Below are 16,482 nucleotides of genomic sequence, written 5' to 3' on the forward strand. Positions count from 1 at the left end.
AGTGACAATAAGAAAGTCTCTCAGTGAAAATAGGAAAGTCTCTCAGTGACGATAGGAAAGTCTCTCAGAGAAAATAGAAAGTCTCTCAGAGATAATAGGAAAGTCTCTCATTGGAAAGTCTCTTAGTGAAAATAGGAAAGTCTCTCATTGAAAATAGGAAAGTCTCTCAGTGAAAATAGAAAAGTCTCTCACTGAAAATAAGAAAGTCTCTCAGTGAAAATAGGAAAGTCTCTCAGTGAAAATAAGAAAGTCTCTCAGTGAAAATAGGAAAGTCTCTCAGTGAAAATAGGAAAGTCTCTCAGTGAAAATAGGAAAGTCTCTCAGTGAAAATAGGAAAGTCTCTCAGAGAAAATAGGAAAGTCTCTCAGTGAAAATAGGAAAGTCTCTCAGTGAAAATGGGAAAGTCTCTCAGAGAAAATAGGAAAGTCTCTCAGTGAAAATAGGAAATTAAATTCAAGTCCTCAGAGAAAATAGGAACCTCAAATTTAAGTCTCTCAGAGAAAGTAGGAAAGTCTCTCGATAGGAAAGTTTCTTGGTAAACTTGTGAACTATAATACTACTGACAGTGTCTATGGTAACAGAGAGGTTAAAAGAATGACATGAAAACCTCTAGCCCTCCATTAGTGGTTCCTATCTCTCGATAGGAAAGTTTCTTGGTAAACTTGTGAACTATAATACTACTGACAGTGTCTATGGTAACAGAGAGGTTAAAAGAATGACATGAAAACCTCTAGCCCTCCATTAGTGGTTCCTATGCAAGCTGCATGTTATCAGATAAATATATGTATCACCATTTTTAGCCATAATGAGAGATTTCTCTGTCAAACCCTAGAGTACGATATATTGAGCATTCTAAACGTTTAAATCCATTAAATTAAATGCAAACCAAAATTTTCATATCATGACATTTCATGACAATCTCAAGTTATATTTATACCATAATCACTGTAATTAGCGCCCAGGGTGTTAGGAACATTGTAAGGAGTGGTGCTTATTGGGGAACCAAAGTGTAAGTTGTGGACGAAAAAACTCCCAAAAAAAAAGTGAGCTTTATTTTAACTCTTTGCATACTTATATGGCTCATTACTCTGTCACAGTAAGTAACTTACAGATTACTTCCTGTCATTTGAGAACATTATTACGTCATAATTCACATGTGAAAGGCTGAAATGTACTATGGAATACAATGCTGATGTTTAGTGATAAGCATCACACAATTGTAACACATTGTCTTCTATATGGGAGGACTGTGTGTTTATATAACGCCATAAAAAGGAATGGGAGCTAAGTGAGGGGCGCTATAATTACAGCAAATGTGGTAGATCTATTTTTCTTCATTTTCCAATTTAGCCATAAGATTCCTATGTTAAATGTTGAATTAAGGATTTAAAAAGCAAACTACAAAATGAACTGATACCCAAGTCTGACTTACTGATATTGACTTGTTACAAAACCTGACATAAATATTTCATAGATATAATTCAGTGAAATCAATCCCAGTCTAGGTGATAACACACCATTAAAACTATTTCCTGTTTTATCAATAAATGCCAGTTCAAAAGGTTATTCTCTCAGTCCATGAATCTTTAACTCCGGAATTTTAATACACTGTAAAGTCAGAAAGCATTCACAGTGTTAGGAGTAAAGTAATGGTGCACTAGTTTGTGTTAGGTCATTCAGGATGGAGTGGTTTGTAGTAGGACACTAACAATTGAGTGGTTTATGGTAGGACACTAAGGATGAAGTGGTTTGTGGTAGGACACTAAGGATGGAGTTGTTTGTGGTAGGACACTAAGGATGGAGTGGTTTGTGGTAGGACACTAAGGATTGAGTGGTTTGTGGTAGGACACTAAGGATGAAGTGGTTTGTGGTGGGACACTAAGGATGGAGTGGTTTGTGGTGGGACACTTAGGATGGAGTGGTTTGTGGTAGGACACTTAGGATGAAGTGGTTTGTGGACACTAAGATTGAAGTGGTTTGTGGTTGGACTCTAAGGATGGAGTGGTTTGTGGTAGGACAATAAGGATGAAGTGGTTTTGTGGTGAGACACTAAGGATTGAGTGATTTGTGGTAGGACACTAAGGATGAAGTGGTTTGTGGAAGGACACTAAGGATGGAGTGGTTTGTGGTAGGACACTAAGGATGGGGTGGTTTGTGGAAGGACACTAAGGATGGAGTGGTTTGTGGTAGGACACTAAGGATGGGGTGGTTTGTGGAAGGACACTAAGGATGGAGTGGTTTGTGGTAGGACACTATGGATGGAGTGGTTTGTGGTAGGACACTAAAGATGGAGTGGTTTGTGGTAGGACACTATGGATGGAGTGGTTTGTGGAAGGACACTAAGGATGAAGTGGTTTGTAGTAGGACACTATGGATAGAGTGGTTTGTGGTAGGACACTAAGGATGAAGAGGTTTGTGGACACTAAGGAAGGAGTGGTTTGTGGTTGGACTCTAAGGATGGAGTGGTTAGTGGTAGGACACTAAGGATGAAGTGGTTTGTAGTTAGGATACTAAGGATGGAGTGGTTTGTGGTAGGACACTAAGGATGAAGTGGTTTGTAGTAGGACACTATGGTTGGGGTGTTTTGTGGTAGGACACTAAGGATGAAGAGGTTTGTGGACACTAAGGATGAAGTGGTTTGTGGGTGGACTCTAAGGATGGAGTGGTTAGTGGTAGGACACTAAGTTTTAGTGGTTTGTGGTTGGACACTACGAATGGATTGGTTTGTGGTAGGACACTATGGTTGGGGTGTTTTGTGGTAGGACATTAAGGATGGAGTGGTTTGTGGACACTAAGGATGAAGTGGTTTGTGGTTGGACTCTAAGGATGGAGTTGTTTGTGGTAGTTCTCTAAGGATGAAGAGGTTTGTGGTAGGACACTAAGGATAGAGTGATTTGTGGTTGAACTTTAAGGATGAGTAATTTGTGGATGGACTCTTAGGGTAGAGTGGTTTGTTGTAGGACACTAATTATGGAGTTGTTTGTGGTAGGACACTAATTATGGAGTGGTTTGTGGTAGGACACTTAGGATGGAGTGGTTTGTGGTAGGACACTAAGGATGAAGAGGTTTGTGGTAGGACAATAAGAATGCAATAAGGATGGGGTGTTTTGCGATTGGGAATTTACTAGGGATGAAGTGGTTTGTGGTTAGGATACTAGGAATTGAGTGGTTTGTAGTAGGACACTAAGGATAGAGTGGTTTGTTGTAGGACACTAAGAATGGAGTGGTTTGTGGTAGGACACTATGGATGGAGTGGTTTGTGGTAGGACACTATGGATGGGGTGGTTTGTGGTAGGACACTAAGGATGGAGTGGTTTGTAGTTAGGATACTAAGGATGGAGTGGTTTGTGGGAAGGACACTATGGATGGAGTGGTTTGTGGTAGGACACTAAGTATGGAGTGGTTTGTGGTAGGACACTTAGGATGGAGTTGTTGTAGGACACTAAAATGGAGTGGTTTGTGGTAGGTCACTAAAAATGGAGTGGTTTGTGGTAGGACACTAAGGATGGAGTGGTTTGTGGTAGGACACTAAGGATGGAGTGGTTTGTGGTAGGACACTAAGGATGGAGTGGTTTGTGGTAGGACACTAAGGATGGAGTGGTTTGTGGTAAGACACTATTGATGGAGTGGTTTATGGTAGGACTCTAAGGATGGAGTGGTTTGTGGTAGGACACTAAGGATAGAGTGGTTTGTGGTAGGACACTTAGGATGGAGTGGTTTGTGGTAGGACACTAAGGATGGAGTGGTTTGTGGTAGAACACTAAAAATGGAGTGGTTTGTGGTAGGACCCTAAAGATGGAGTGGTTTGTGGTAGAACACTAAGGATCGAGTGGTTTGTGGTAGGACACTAAGGATGGAGTGGTTTGTGGTAGGACACTAAGGATGGAGTGGTTTGTGGTAGAACACTAAGGATGGAGTGGTTTGTGGTAGGACACTAAAGATGGAGTGGTTTGTGGTAGAACACTAAGGATGGAGTGGTTTGTGGTAGAACACTAAGGATGGAGTGGTTTGTGGTTAGGATACTAAGGATGAAGTGATTTGTGGTAGAACCCTAAGAGCTATCATAGTGGAGTGCCACAGTAGGATCAATTTTTTTAATTGAAGATAAAAATAGTACTCTCAGCTCTCTGATCCTGCCTTACTGCTTTCAACCCTTCTCTCTCTACCCTGAAATAGTATAAACACCCTCTACCTCCCAGGATCAGGCCTTGTCAGCCTACACAAGTGTACTCCAAGCTGAAGTATAATCAATATTTCTAACATACCAAGTTTGTCCCACACATGAGCCTGTAAGCTCCAAGTCAAAACTATAGTTATAAGATATCTAGGTTCTTTACCAAAAAGCTTCAAGTTTTACTACACCATTGAAATAGAGCCAATTTACCGTTGTACGTTGTAACTTTGTGTTTAAAAGAACCTTTAGAAAATATCCCCAATAAATGACTACCAGCATTATGTGTAGTACCCATATTACTTTAATGCAGTAACTTAGATTACGTTAGATTTTGTTTGTTGTCAGCTTGACTCATTTTTAATGAAATTTGTAACACATTCATGAATCATGTATGATTCTGCATTTCTTCTTTTTTACAAAACACACTTCTTTTCTATTTTAGAAGTTTCCATGGACTATGTTATCAACATGTCAAAAAGAGTAATGTAATGTTGACAATAGCAGCCGTAAGTACTCGAGAGCGTTGATAAGACTTTGAGCACACAGGACCAACACAATACACAGAAGACTGGTGACTTATCCACCCAGCTACAATTTTCTTTAGTGTCAAGTCTTTTTTACGGTAACATTCTCAAAAGCCCTTGGTCAATAAGTGTATCTTTGAGTTGTGTAAACTCCTGGCCACTTAAAACTATTAACCGAACAAACAGACACCAGAAGACTCCAGCTAACTGTACACTTGTTCGTGTTTACGGTGTTGACCTCTCTCTATATTTATCATTTTGATTGTTAAGTGCTTCCAGAAGAAATATTGATACAGTTGAATAAGTCATACTAGTGTTAAATTAAAACCTAGGCTAAAATAAACTATTTGGTTTTTCTCGTTCCATTTCATTCAGACAGATCATTATTACACTGTAACAATTCAAATTACAAAATGTCACCAAGGTTGGCTAATATGGTGTCATGGTACAACTTAACTTCCTCAATTTTAGAAACTTTTTCTGACACATGTTTCTATATTAAGAAATTTTAAATCTTTATTAGCATACAAACATATATTTATATTTTTATCACAGATTTACCTCAAAATCTATACTAGTTGAGATATTTACAACTGTACTGGGACCCAACCAGAAGTCGGTACAGAACTGTGGTTGTGATTGTCTGGGCTCACGCTTCCCATTTGCATTTTCGTTAATAATGAATCAATCTGGCTGATTGCTAAAATAAATTCAGCCTAATTCGCAAAAAAAGCTTAAGTTTTTCTTCACACACCCGATATCCAATCACACGGATACAAGCTTTTTTTCAGTCGCACTACTTTCATAGCAAGTCTAAAATAATTGATAAATTAATCAGTTACAGTACCAAATATATTTTAATGTTGAAGGGATGTAAAGTAACAATACGCAAAACAGAGTATAGTTTAATGATGATCAGGATCTTTTGTATGTGTGTACTTTTCACCATCCTCGATACTCCAGGGGTTCTGATCACTTTTGATCTCTACACCCCTGGACTATCTCATCTAAAACTGGAGGCAACAGAACAGAACAGGTAATTTAGTCCTTTGATGTACATCAAAAGAGCCGTATAAGGGTACACTGTGGTTGACTGTGTGGCTTTGAAGTTGGGCGTCGCTCTCTCTCTGTAGTCTTCAAAGGAAATCTTTGCTGCTCTGTGATTGGTCAAATGTTTTCTGCTGAGCTGCCTTCAATTTCACTATGAGATAGTCCAGGGGTGTAGAGATCGTAAGTGATCGGAACCACTGGAGTATCGAGGATGACTTTTCACTTGATGTATAAAATACATTATTTGATGCTGACCTTAGCATTGAATTTAATGTTTTTTTCATTATGGAAAGCTTTGAATGCACAATTTGCTAAATGAAATTCTTATGTGCTAAAGAGAAAAAAAATAACTTTCGCAACTTTTGCTTAGCCAACTGGAAAGTTAGTGTGAGCCCAGATTGTGTGCATATTTTACTGTGAGTCCAGATTTCCGAATGTCTGGAGCTAATTAAGTAATGAATACTTCATGATGGTGTTAAATTGTTTTGTTTATGTGGAAATAATGTGTTTCATGAGATGCAAACTATTAGTTTTTCCCACATCACGACTACTGTTCCTTCATGACTACTGGTAGAGTCCCAGTATTGATGAATTAAATGCCTGCAAGTGACATGAAGCTATACTAAAGGAATCTGACAAACGTGAAAACTAATGAGATCATATACCGTAGACAGATTACACACTGAGTGCAATATATTATGAATGCATCTTGAAGACACATTCTTCTTGTAACACCATGGCACATAATTAAAACTTTCTTTACATAAACACTTTAAAATGGTCACACAGATTCCCACAATATCAAGGTTTACTCCTGTAGATCAATGTATACCCAAACATTGAAATCTTTACACCCAAACAATGGTAGAAAGGTTTAGCATTCTTCTGGCGCTGGTATAAGTCTAATATATACCATGGATCAATTTCCTCCACAATGTCATTGTACGCAAAGCTCCAAACATCTAAAGGCTTTCTCACTAATAGATTTTTAAGAAAATCTATAGATACACTTTGGGCCATTTCTTTTTCTTTAAGGAGTGAAGCGTTGATTGCGGGTTAATTATCCTAAACCTTACTCATTAGCCTATAGCAGACTTCGGTCAATAAACAGCAGGATAATTATAACGATATCATACACAAGTCTGTGGCCTTATCAAGTTTCAACATTTATTTACTTTTCTACAAAGGTTTTCCTAATCTTTTTTTTTCAATTTGAAAAAAATTTGGATGTATATTTCAATACATGCCATGAAATCTTAGCCATTTTAATTATATATATATCATCAGCCTACTTTTATATTTCTTCATTACATGGTTTACAATGTATATATGCTTTTTATTGAGATTGAATAAATAAAAAAAAAGTACCTTGGTATCATGTCAACAGGTCAGTCTAGTGCTACAATCTGAGAATTTCATTTATACATGAGAATATCTACACTGTAATTATTTGAGAATATGATTTACTGGTTTGGTCTATTATTGATATGTCCTATTAACAGCCAATAATATATTGACAGTGCTGGTTGTAGGCCGAGAAAATCTGGAGTACATGGAGAAAAATTTATGCCATCAATAATTTCTTGAGGAATTTGCTATTTTAGTGAAAATGCTGATGAGTTCAGGATCATGGCTTCAGTACCTGACATTTGCCCCATGCATGTCTCGATCAATCTGGTATATCCCAGAGATTGTACAGTTAAAATGTCACAGATCAGTGTTTGCTTATGTACATTTTGGGCCTAATAAAATAGGCCCATTCAACTAAAGAAATTTTGCTGTATTTTCCATTTTTTATATCAATTTTTTTTATTAATAAAGAAAAAATCTCTAAAATATACATGTTTCAAGAAAAATTAAATGTAGTATTTTCCCAATTCAAAATGTACATGCCCTTGAAATCATTGAATAAGAAAATCACTCCAGCTACATTATATACAAATGTAGGTATTTGAAACTTTAAGAACAAAAGTAAATCATCAAATTTGACCTGTTTTACATGAGGAACTGATAAAATGATAAACCGTTTGTATGATTTATGACCATTCAGTCATAATCCCTTTACCACAGGTGTATATCACCTTCAGAAAGGTGCATATTTCAAAAGGTAAACATCAAGACAAATTAGAAACTGCCTTATCTCCAAAACTCTATGAAATACTTTATATCAATAACGAGCGAGGACTGATTCCTCACCAGGAGTAGCCAAATCGCATTTGTGTAATAACAGTAAGGGACTTGATCGTATAACTGAGCTTAACAGTTTATTGAAAATCCTTCAGCACTATTTAAACACCAATTCAAGTCCAGTGTCAATATTGTTGATTATAATCCTCTTACAAGATGGAATTATACACTACATGGTCATATATCAATGGCGGATTCATATACAGACATATGTACAGGTCAACTTTAATCTTTCTCCAAAAAGGTGTGAATATGTTATTTATTTTTTCTCAATTCGTATTGTCAAAGTTCCTGAATATCCACAATGATATCCAATATATGTTCACCCAAATTTCCACTTGAAAGTAACAGTTCATGGATGGAATCTGTGTACATGTACCGTTATTATCTACCCTAAGCCTACCCAACTTATAGTTATATAGGCTGGACTAACAACATGTTGAGAAGTATAAGCTTCTGTGAAATCTATTATATCTGAACAGTGTGGTATAAGCTAAGTGCTTCCAGTCTTTTCTCTGTATTGTATCTAATTCTGTTTACAAAGCCAACCCTCTATTGAGCTAACAATGATATTTTCAAAAAGCAACACACTTGAAAACAAAAAAATCAAAATTAAGTGAGCTGTTGATATTTCTATAGGAGACAGGTTTAAGATAATTAAACAGTCATTATTTAATCCCAGCATTTTAATTAGCAGCTGATGAGTGAATCTAGACACTTCAGAGAAAATGTTACAGATGGGTAAATTTAGATAAAACTTTTAGCTCAATCTGTTGAGCCAGTCAGAAAAGTAATCCGTAGGTCCTAAGTTTGATCCCTCGCAGTTATTAAATTTATATAAAACTCTGTTACAATGGCACCCATGTAAACTTGTGAATGACATTCAGAGCTCCACCACCATTGCTGTGAACCACTGGAGTTCTTTCCTTGAAGGTGAGTATATGTATATCCCTGGTGAATACTAGCCGAAATATCTCAAGTTTGATCTAGCTGTTAAGTGTCAGACTAGTAATCCAGAGGTCCTGAGTTTGATCCCTATAGCGAAGACAGTCACTAAATTAATTTAAAATACTGTGCTCTGTAACAGTTGTCTTCAGCTGGATTCTTTTGCCAAACTTAAGCTAAATCTCATACCAATTTAGATTCAAATAAAAAGTGAAAAATAGGTAATTAAAGGAAAAATGCAACAAAATAAACAAGATAGGTGTATTCCGACCGACAATGTCAATGCAAGTTGCAATATTTTATCCTGCAACTTGCATTGACATTGTCGGCCAGCAAAAACCATGTTTATTGTTTTGGCTGTATTCAGACCTGATGGAAAACAACAATATCTTAGAATTTCAGCACAAGTGTGCCATATGCATTATTCAGTCTGTAAACTTACCCGTTCAGGCTGCCTGGCATCCACCACCACTCCCATTAAGGCTGTGTAGGGCGCATCATTGACCGACCTGTATATTCAGGAAAAAAAACAACATTAATGTCAACAAATTAAAGAACCTGTAATGAAATCTACATAGCCGTGTCATAAAATAAAATACCAAATAATAGATTATTTTAATAGTTCTGGTTTCATTATTCATTATCTACTTTATCAATCAAAGTTACTTGATGCGTGATAAATAACATTGAGCATGTATACCAGGTATGGTAGCCAGAAAAGCTAGCTTAAAATAAGGGAAATCAAAATAGTCATGCTGTCAGCTAATTATTTTTTTAATCGTTTCACAGAAAACATAATTATATCAAAAAAATTTTAAGGCAGTTTCGAGATACAAAATGACGTAAGAAATTACAGTTTATTGTCGATTACTGACATATATTTATAACTATTAACTACAACAATTCTTCATATTTCACAGAACAAAATTTTGCAGCCAAATCCATGACCTGCAAAAGGGTGACAATATCATCCCCACAAAGCCAGCCCGTCTAGCCATGTCTTATGGCCATGTCATAAATATCTTAAGACACATATGTAATAACACTATTGTGACGTACGTCACATGCAGTTTTGATGTCATAATCTATATATATGACGTCGCATGATTTTTTCAGTAAATGAGAACGTTACATCCGAGCCATATTTCTACTATTTTATATAGAGACGAAATCTTAAGTTTTACTGATATTTCTATTATCAGTTATGTGATAAATAGAATCTTACACTCGTGACCATGTGATATGAAATTTATCAAACTTGTTAAATAATCTGATATGCCACTCGCCTAAAGGCTTGTGGCATATCAAATTATTGAACTTGTTTGGTAAATTTCATATCATGTATATATATAGCCACTCATGTAAAATCCTCTATATACATTTGAAAACTTTTAGTATCTAGCTAGACCAAGTGTATAAATTGGCTCAAACCAACCTTAGATTATAACCTTGTGTTCCATAAATTCCTAAACTTAAAATCCTACTTAAAAATAAATTTGATACACTGGTAACAGGAGAGGAGAAAATGAAGCAGCCAGACCAAGATTCGTACATGGGCCCCAAACAGTAAACACTAGCCAGTACTTAGTGTATTTGTATGTCAATATGGATAAAACTAAAGCTCGTAATCATTACCTTAGTTGTGTTCTTTTTTTATAAAGAAATTTAATGTTCCACCATCATATGAATCAAACTCATTGAGTGTTATCGTGTTCCATAGACCATTCCCGTTTACATATTCCGGAGTATATGAGGATGAACATGATGACACACATGGTGCTGTAGCCAAACCACGGACATCGCCAAGTTTGATGGTGGAGGGAAACCAGTGTCCCATGGAGAAAAACCACCAACCAGTGGTCATACATATGGGATTCAAACTCACAACCCTGAGGTAGATGGCTTCGGTTCTATAACTAGACCTATACAGTGTTATATGTTGGGGCATGATCTTAACCACTCAGTCACTGCTGCCCAAGAACTGAAGAGTTTGAGTCCATGATTATTACAATTTCATTAACATGCTTGGTGTAAAAATGCTAATATTAATATTCAAAATTGGAAAATGTAACAGGTATAAAAGTTAGAACTTACATAAAATGTAGATCTACTTCAGACTATATGTATACACTACACTGTATATTATTGTACATTATTATGTATTAACAATTAAAGGCCCACTACCTTTCCGAAGCAAAATAAAAAGGTTTCTTAAAAACATAAGAAAATATACACTGATGGCCTAAGATCAGGCTACAACACCAGACATATGCAAGATTCCCAGCGTAACCTATGATAACGGTGGAGAGTCATTTCTCTATTTTGCTGTCCGGTGCAGTGATACCGCATGGTATTTTAAATATGACGTTCACAGGCAACTGCATGCATATAATTATATAAGACGCGTCGACCCGCCTTATAAAAATTAACATTTTTTTTAGTGTAAACAAATTATTCAGAAGGTGATGATATGTGTAGTATTAACGGCTAGTTAATAATTTTTTCGACTGTACAAAATTATCGTTTTACATTCCCATTTAAAATCCATTTCGGAAAGGTAGTGGGCCTTTAAGTGAAAAATGTTTGAGACAATGTATATTAAATCTATCAATGATTCAGCACTCTTGCTCGGATTGTTATTACGACAAGAAGTCTTCGGCCAATGCCATGACTTCTCTAGATCTGCCATCTGCGGATGATAAGCAGACACATCAAAAATCAATGTTGTACGAGACCTCTACCCGAGACCAAAGACTATTTAAAACGACCCGGACATTGATCATTAGCTTTACTATATCGACCCATTTAACCAACGTCTTTATGGCATGATAAAACAATAGAAAAATAAACCAATCGTATTTGAAGAATTACTGTAAGGCCCTAAAGCAAAATGCATTTCTAAAGCAAAATGCATTTCTAAACCGACTTTGTTTTGAATTGTTGATCTAAGGCCTATCTCGAGTATTTTTTTTCAGACCCGTGTCGTCTGCATTTTAGTGGGTAGGCCTAGTTACTGTTAAATGATGAATGACACATGTCAGTAAAATATGGTTCTAACATCTTCTTACTTGCAATATGAAATAGCAGCCTTGGGTGCAGACGGTGGAATATTTGGGAAGTATGAAGTCGACAAGCGCGACTTCAAAGGATGCGAGCCCATCGTTGATACATCCGCCATGCTTGATCTCCCGGACTGGACCAAATCACTCAGTTTGTATATCCCTTCGCTTAAATAGGCCACTAAGTAAACAATTGGCGATTCTTTTTCACAAATTAAATTTACATATTTTTACATCAAAAACGTTAGTAATGCTTATATTATCATTTTAAATGCTATAAAATGTATCCGTTATGGCGTGTGTACACAGTAATCCGTTGAACCAACGTAACTATGGACGCAATTTAAAGTCCGCGAATTAATTCGCGTAATCTACTTCCGGAGTAAACATTGCCACGTGCTTTTGTGTATATGAATTCCGACAAGCATGTTGGTCTGATCACATGAGTTTGATGTTCTATAAATTATATAAACTGTACCCTATGGTATATTTATATTCTATTTATTAAAGACAGAATGTCAAACTTGTATAGTTTGATACATGTAACATACACATGCATACGTGTATGTACTGTACATGTAAACAGAAACATATATCAGAATTTTTTTATTTTTTTTTGTTTTGTTTTAGTTTTACGTCCTATGAACAGCCAGGGTCATATAAGGACGTGCCAGGTTTGTTGGTGGAGGGAAGCCGGAGTACCCGGAGAAAAACCACCGGTCAGCGGTCAGTACCTGGCAACTGCCCCACATGGGATTCGAACCCGCATCCCAGAGGTGGAGGGCTTGTGGTAATATGTCGGGACATCTTAACCACTCGGCCACCGCGACCCCTCATATATCAGAAACATATATATATATGTATTCATATCTGTTTCTGAACATATGTCAGAAACAGATATGAATACATATATATGTTTCTGCATATATACACTTGTTTCTAATGTAAATGTACCAATACATGTACAGTACATTGTATGTGCAAATGTACAATACAAAATGTACATGTACATGTAAGTGTGAGTAGTTTTCATTGCTCTAGGCATTCCTCATCGAATTGATGAAGATTGCCATCCTCGATATCCCACTATTGTGATACATGTATCTACGGTATGGGATAGTACACTTAACATTTGGAATGGAGTATGGTAAGAACTACACACGTGCATGTATTAATATAAAGTTCTACGCACAATACCATTTAACAGAAAGTAATTGAGAAAGAAATTGATAATTCCATTTTCAATATATATTAAAAAATGCTATGTAGTAATGTAAGTGTCTTAGAAAGCATTCTGTCTCAATATCAACACTTATTTTGTAGGTGAAACATTTTTGATTACTTTTCAATGTAAGTTATTTTTTCCAGTCAATGTAAAATTTGTTGCTTTATGCATATCATGTAGGTATTCAGGCTTACTGTTTGTCGAAGTGCAAGATCTAAAATGGAGCTTACCTTTGCCCGTTCATACTATTTGATGGCAAATTGATTTAGAGTCCGTCTTCGGCCAATGCCATGACTTCTCTAGATCTGCCATCTGCGGATGATAAGCAGACACATCAAAAATCAATGTTGTACGAGACCTCTACCCGAGACCAAAGACTATTTAAAACGACCCGGACATTGATCATTAGCTTTACTATATCGACCCATTTAACCAACGTCTTTATGGCATGATAAAACAATAGAAAAATAAACCAATCGTATTTGAAGAATTACTGTAAGGCCCTAAAGCAAAATGCATTTCTAAACCGACTTTGTTTTGAATTGTTGATCTAAGGCCTATCTCGAGTATTTTTTTTCAGACCCGTGTCGTCTGCATTTTAGTGGGTAGGCCTAGTTACTGTTAAATGATGAATGACACATGTCAGTAAAATATGGTTCTAACATCTTCTTACTTGCAATATGAAATAGCAGCCTTGGGTGCAGACGGTGGAATATTTGGGAAGTATGAAGTCGACAAGCGCGACTTCAAAGGATGCGAGCCCATCGTTGATACATCCGCCATGCTTGATCTCCCGGACTGGACCAAATCACTCAGTTTGTATATCCCTTCGCTTAAATAGGCCACTAAGTAAACAATTGGCGATTCTTTTTCACAAATTAAATTTACATATTTTTACATCAAAAACGTTAGTAATGCTTATATTATCATTTTAAATGCTATAAAATGTATCCGTTATGGCGTGTGTACACAGTAATCCGTTGAACCAACGTAACTATGGACGCAATTTAAAGTCCGCGAATTAATTCGCGTAATCTACTTCCGGAGTAAACATTGCCACGTGCTTTTGTGTATATGAATTCCGACAAGCATGTTGGTCTGATCACATGAGTTTGATGTTCTATAAATTATATAAACTGTACCCTATGGTATATTTATATTCTATTTATTAAAGACAGAATGTCAAACTTGTATAGTTTGATACATGTAACATACACATGCATACGTGTATGTACTGTACATGTAAACAGAAACATATATCAGAATTTTTTTTTTTTTTTTTTTTTTTGTTTTAGTTTTACGTCCTATGAACAGCCAGGGTCATATAAGGACGTGCCAGGTTTGTTGGTGGAGGGAAGCCGGAGTACCCGGAGAAAAACCACCGGTCAGCGGTCAGTACCTGGCAACTGCCCCACATGGGATTCGAACCCGCATCCCAGAGGTGGAGGGCTTGTGGTAATATGTCGGGACATCTTAACCACTCGGCCACCGCGACCCCTCATATATCAGAAACATATATATATATGTATTCATATCTGTTTCTGAACATATGTCAGAAACAGATATGAATACATATATATGTTTCTGCATATATACACTTGTTTCTAATGTAAATGTACCAATACATGTACAGTACATTGTATGTGCAAATGTACAATACAAAATGTACATGTACATGTAAGTGTGAGTAGTTTTCATTGCTCTAGGCATTCCTCATCGAATTGATGAAGATTGCCATCCTCGATATCCCACTATTGTGATACATGTATCTACGGTATGGGATAGTACACTTAACATTTGGAATGGAGTATGGTAAGAACTACACACGTGCATGTATTAATATAAAGTTCTACGCACAATACCATTTAACAGAAAGTAATTGAGAAAGAAATTGATAATTCCATTTTCAATATATATTGATAAAATAATGTCCTTGCTATGTAGTAAGAGTAAGTGTCTTAGAAAGCATTCTGTCTCAATATCAACACTTATTTTGTAGGTGAAACATTTTTGATTACTTTTCAATGTAAGTTATTTTTTCCAGTCAATGTAAAATTTGTTGCTTTATGCATATCATGTAGGTATTCAGGCTACGCATATAACTGTTTGTCGAAGTGCAAGATCTAAAATGGAGCTTACCTTTGCCCGTTCATACTATTTGATGGCAAATTGATTTAGAGTCCGTTAATACATGTACATGTATCATGTAAATAGAGGGCCAGACTTGATAAACTATTCGAACTTTCTTCTATCTTATATCGTTCTTGCGTTCTTGCCATAAAGTGCTATGACACATGTACGTGTATTCATTTTAACTCTCAATTTCCGAAAATATGCAAGATTCACAAATGAAAAGACATATATGTTTCTGGTATTACAATTGGTTTATAAAGGTTTATACCGATGTACACTTCTCTTTGCGTTTTGATATGCTGTGATAAACTTTATTTTCTGATCTCATGTCATTTTAAGCAAGGACTTATTGTGCGGGCACGTTAGAGTATCGCCCCTTGCAATTGGTTACAGATGTTTAAGCGCCTAACAAATTCGAGTTACTTCCCTTCCTTCCGATCTATCTGTACCACAAGAGATTTAGATATTTTCTAATTAAGACCCGAGTAGCATGTAGCTTAATATGTATTTTTGGAACTACATTTGTATTACAATATTGGTATATTTGTTAAAGATTTTTTTCCCCAAACCTTCAATTTCTCTCATACACATTATGTGTAACTTCCTGACGTTAACCGACCAGTTACTTGATCTGATTATTTACCATCTTAATGAGCCTCAGAATATTTTAGGCCTACTGCAAATGTTCTACACTTAACACATTTATCATTTTATCTCCACTTAAATAGTTATCTCCATTTGCGTATCTGGGAAGCTGTAAGAAAACACTTAAGCTTAAATATACACATAATGTATTTTTTGGAAAATAATATTTAGCAAAGCAAAATATTACCTGTTTTGTTATATCAATAAAATATAAATCTAAAGGTGACAGAAACCACGTTAGGCAAAAAACAAATACATGTCTGTTTAGGGTTACCCGACCGACCCTAATTTTGTTCTGTATCACCTCTTAATAGTTTTACTCTAGGGCAATTTGAGCTGTTAATACCTTAATTCTTTGTCAAATCTCCATTTATTCATTGTTAAATAAAGAGTGTAAGACACTAATGTTTCATCTTTTTTATATAAATATGAGCCATATATCTGTTTAGTAAACAGCTCGCTATTGTATCTGAAATTGACAAAAATAATAATAATAAATCCTTACCTATCGACCCTATTTTTATTGCCAATGTAGCCCTA

General features: G+C 36.0%; 1 protein-coding gene across 3 annotated transcripts in view; it reads right to left on the minus strand.

The window, feature by feature from the left end:
- The window catches only part of LOC138334718 (BTB/POZ domain-containing protein 16-like), a 79,019-nt gene extending 66,798 nt beyond the window's left edge, over positions 1-12,221 (minus strand). The window contains exons 1-2 of one of the 3 annotated variants that reach the window (XM_069283403.1): positions 11,949-12,221; positions 9,323-9,389 (exon numbers count right to left, since the gene is read on the minus strand). In XM_069283403.1, the coding sequence (XP_069139504.1) occupies positions 9,323-9,389; positions 11,949-12,058 (177 nt within the window). In that variant the 5' untranslated portion in view covers positions 12,059-12,221. The remainder of the gene's footprint in view (positions 1-9,322; positions 9,390-11,948) is intronic. The other 2 variants (XM_069283405.1, XM_069283406.1) reach the window with 2 other exon arrangements.
- Between the last annotated feature and the right edge of the window lie 4,261 nt (positions 12,222-16,482).

The sequence above is a fragment of the Argopecten irradians genome, chromosome 11 (assembly GCF_041381155.1).
Source record: "Argopecten irradians isolate NY chromosome 11, Ai_NY, whole genome shotgun sequence".
NCBI lineage: Eukaryota > Metazoa > Mollusca > Bivalvia > Pectinida > Pectinidae > Argopecten > Argopecten irradians.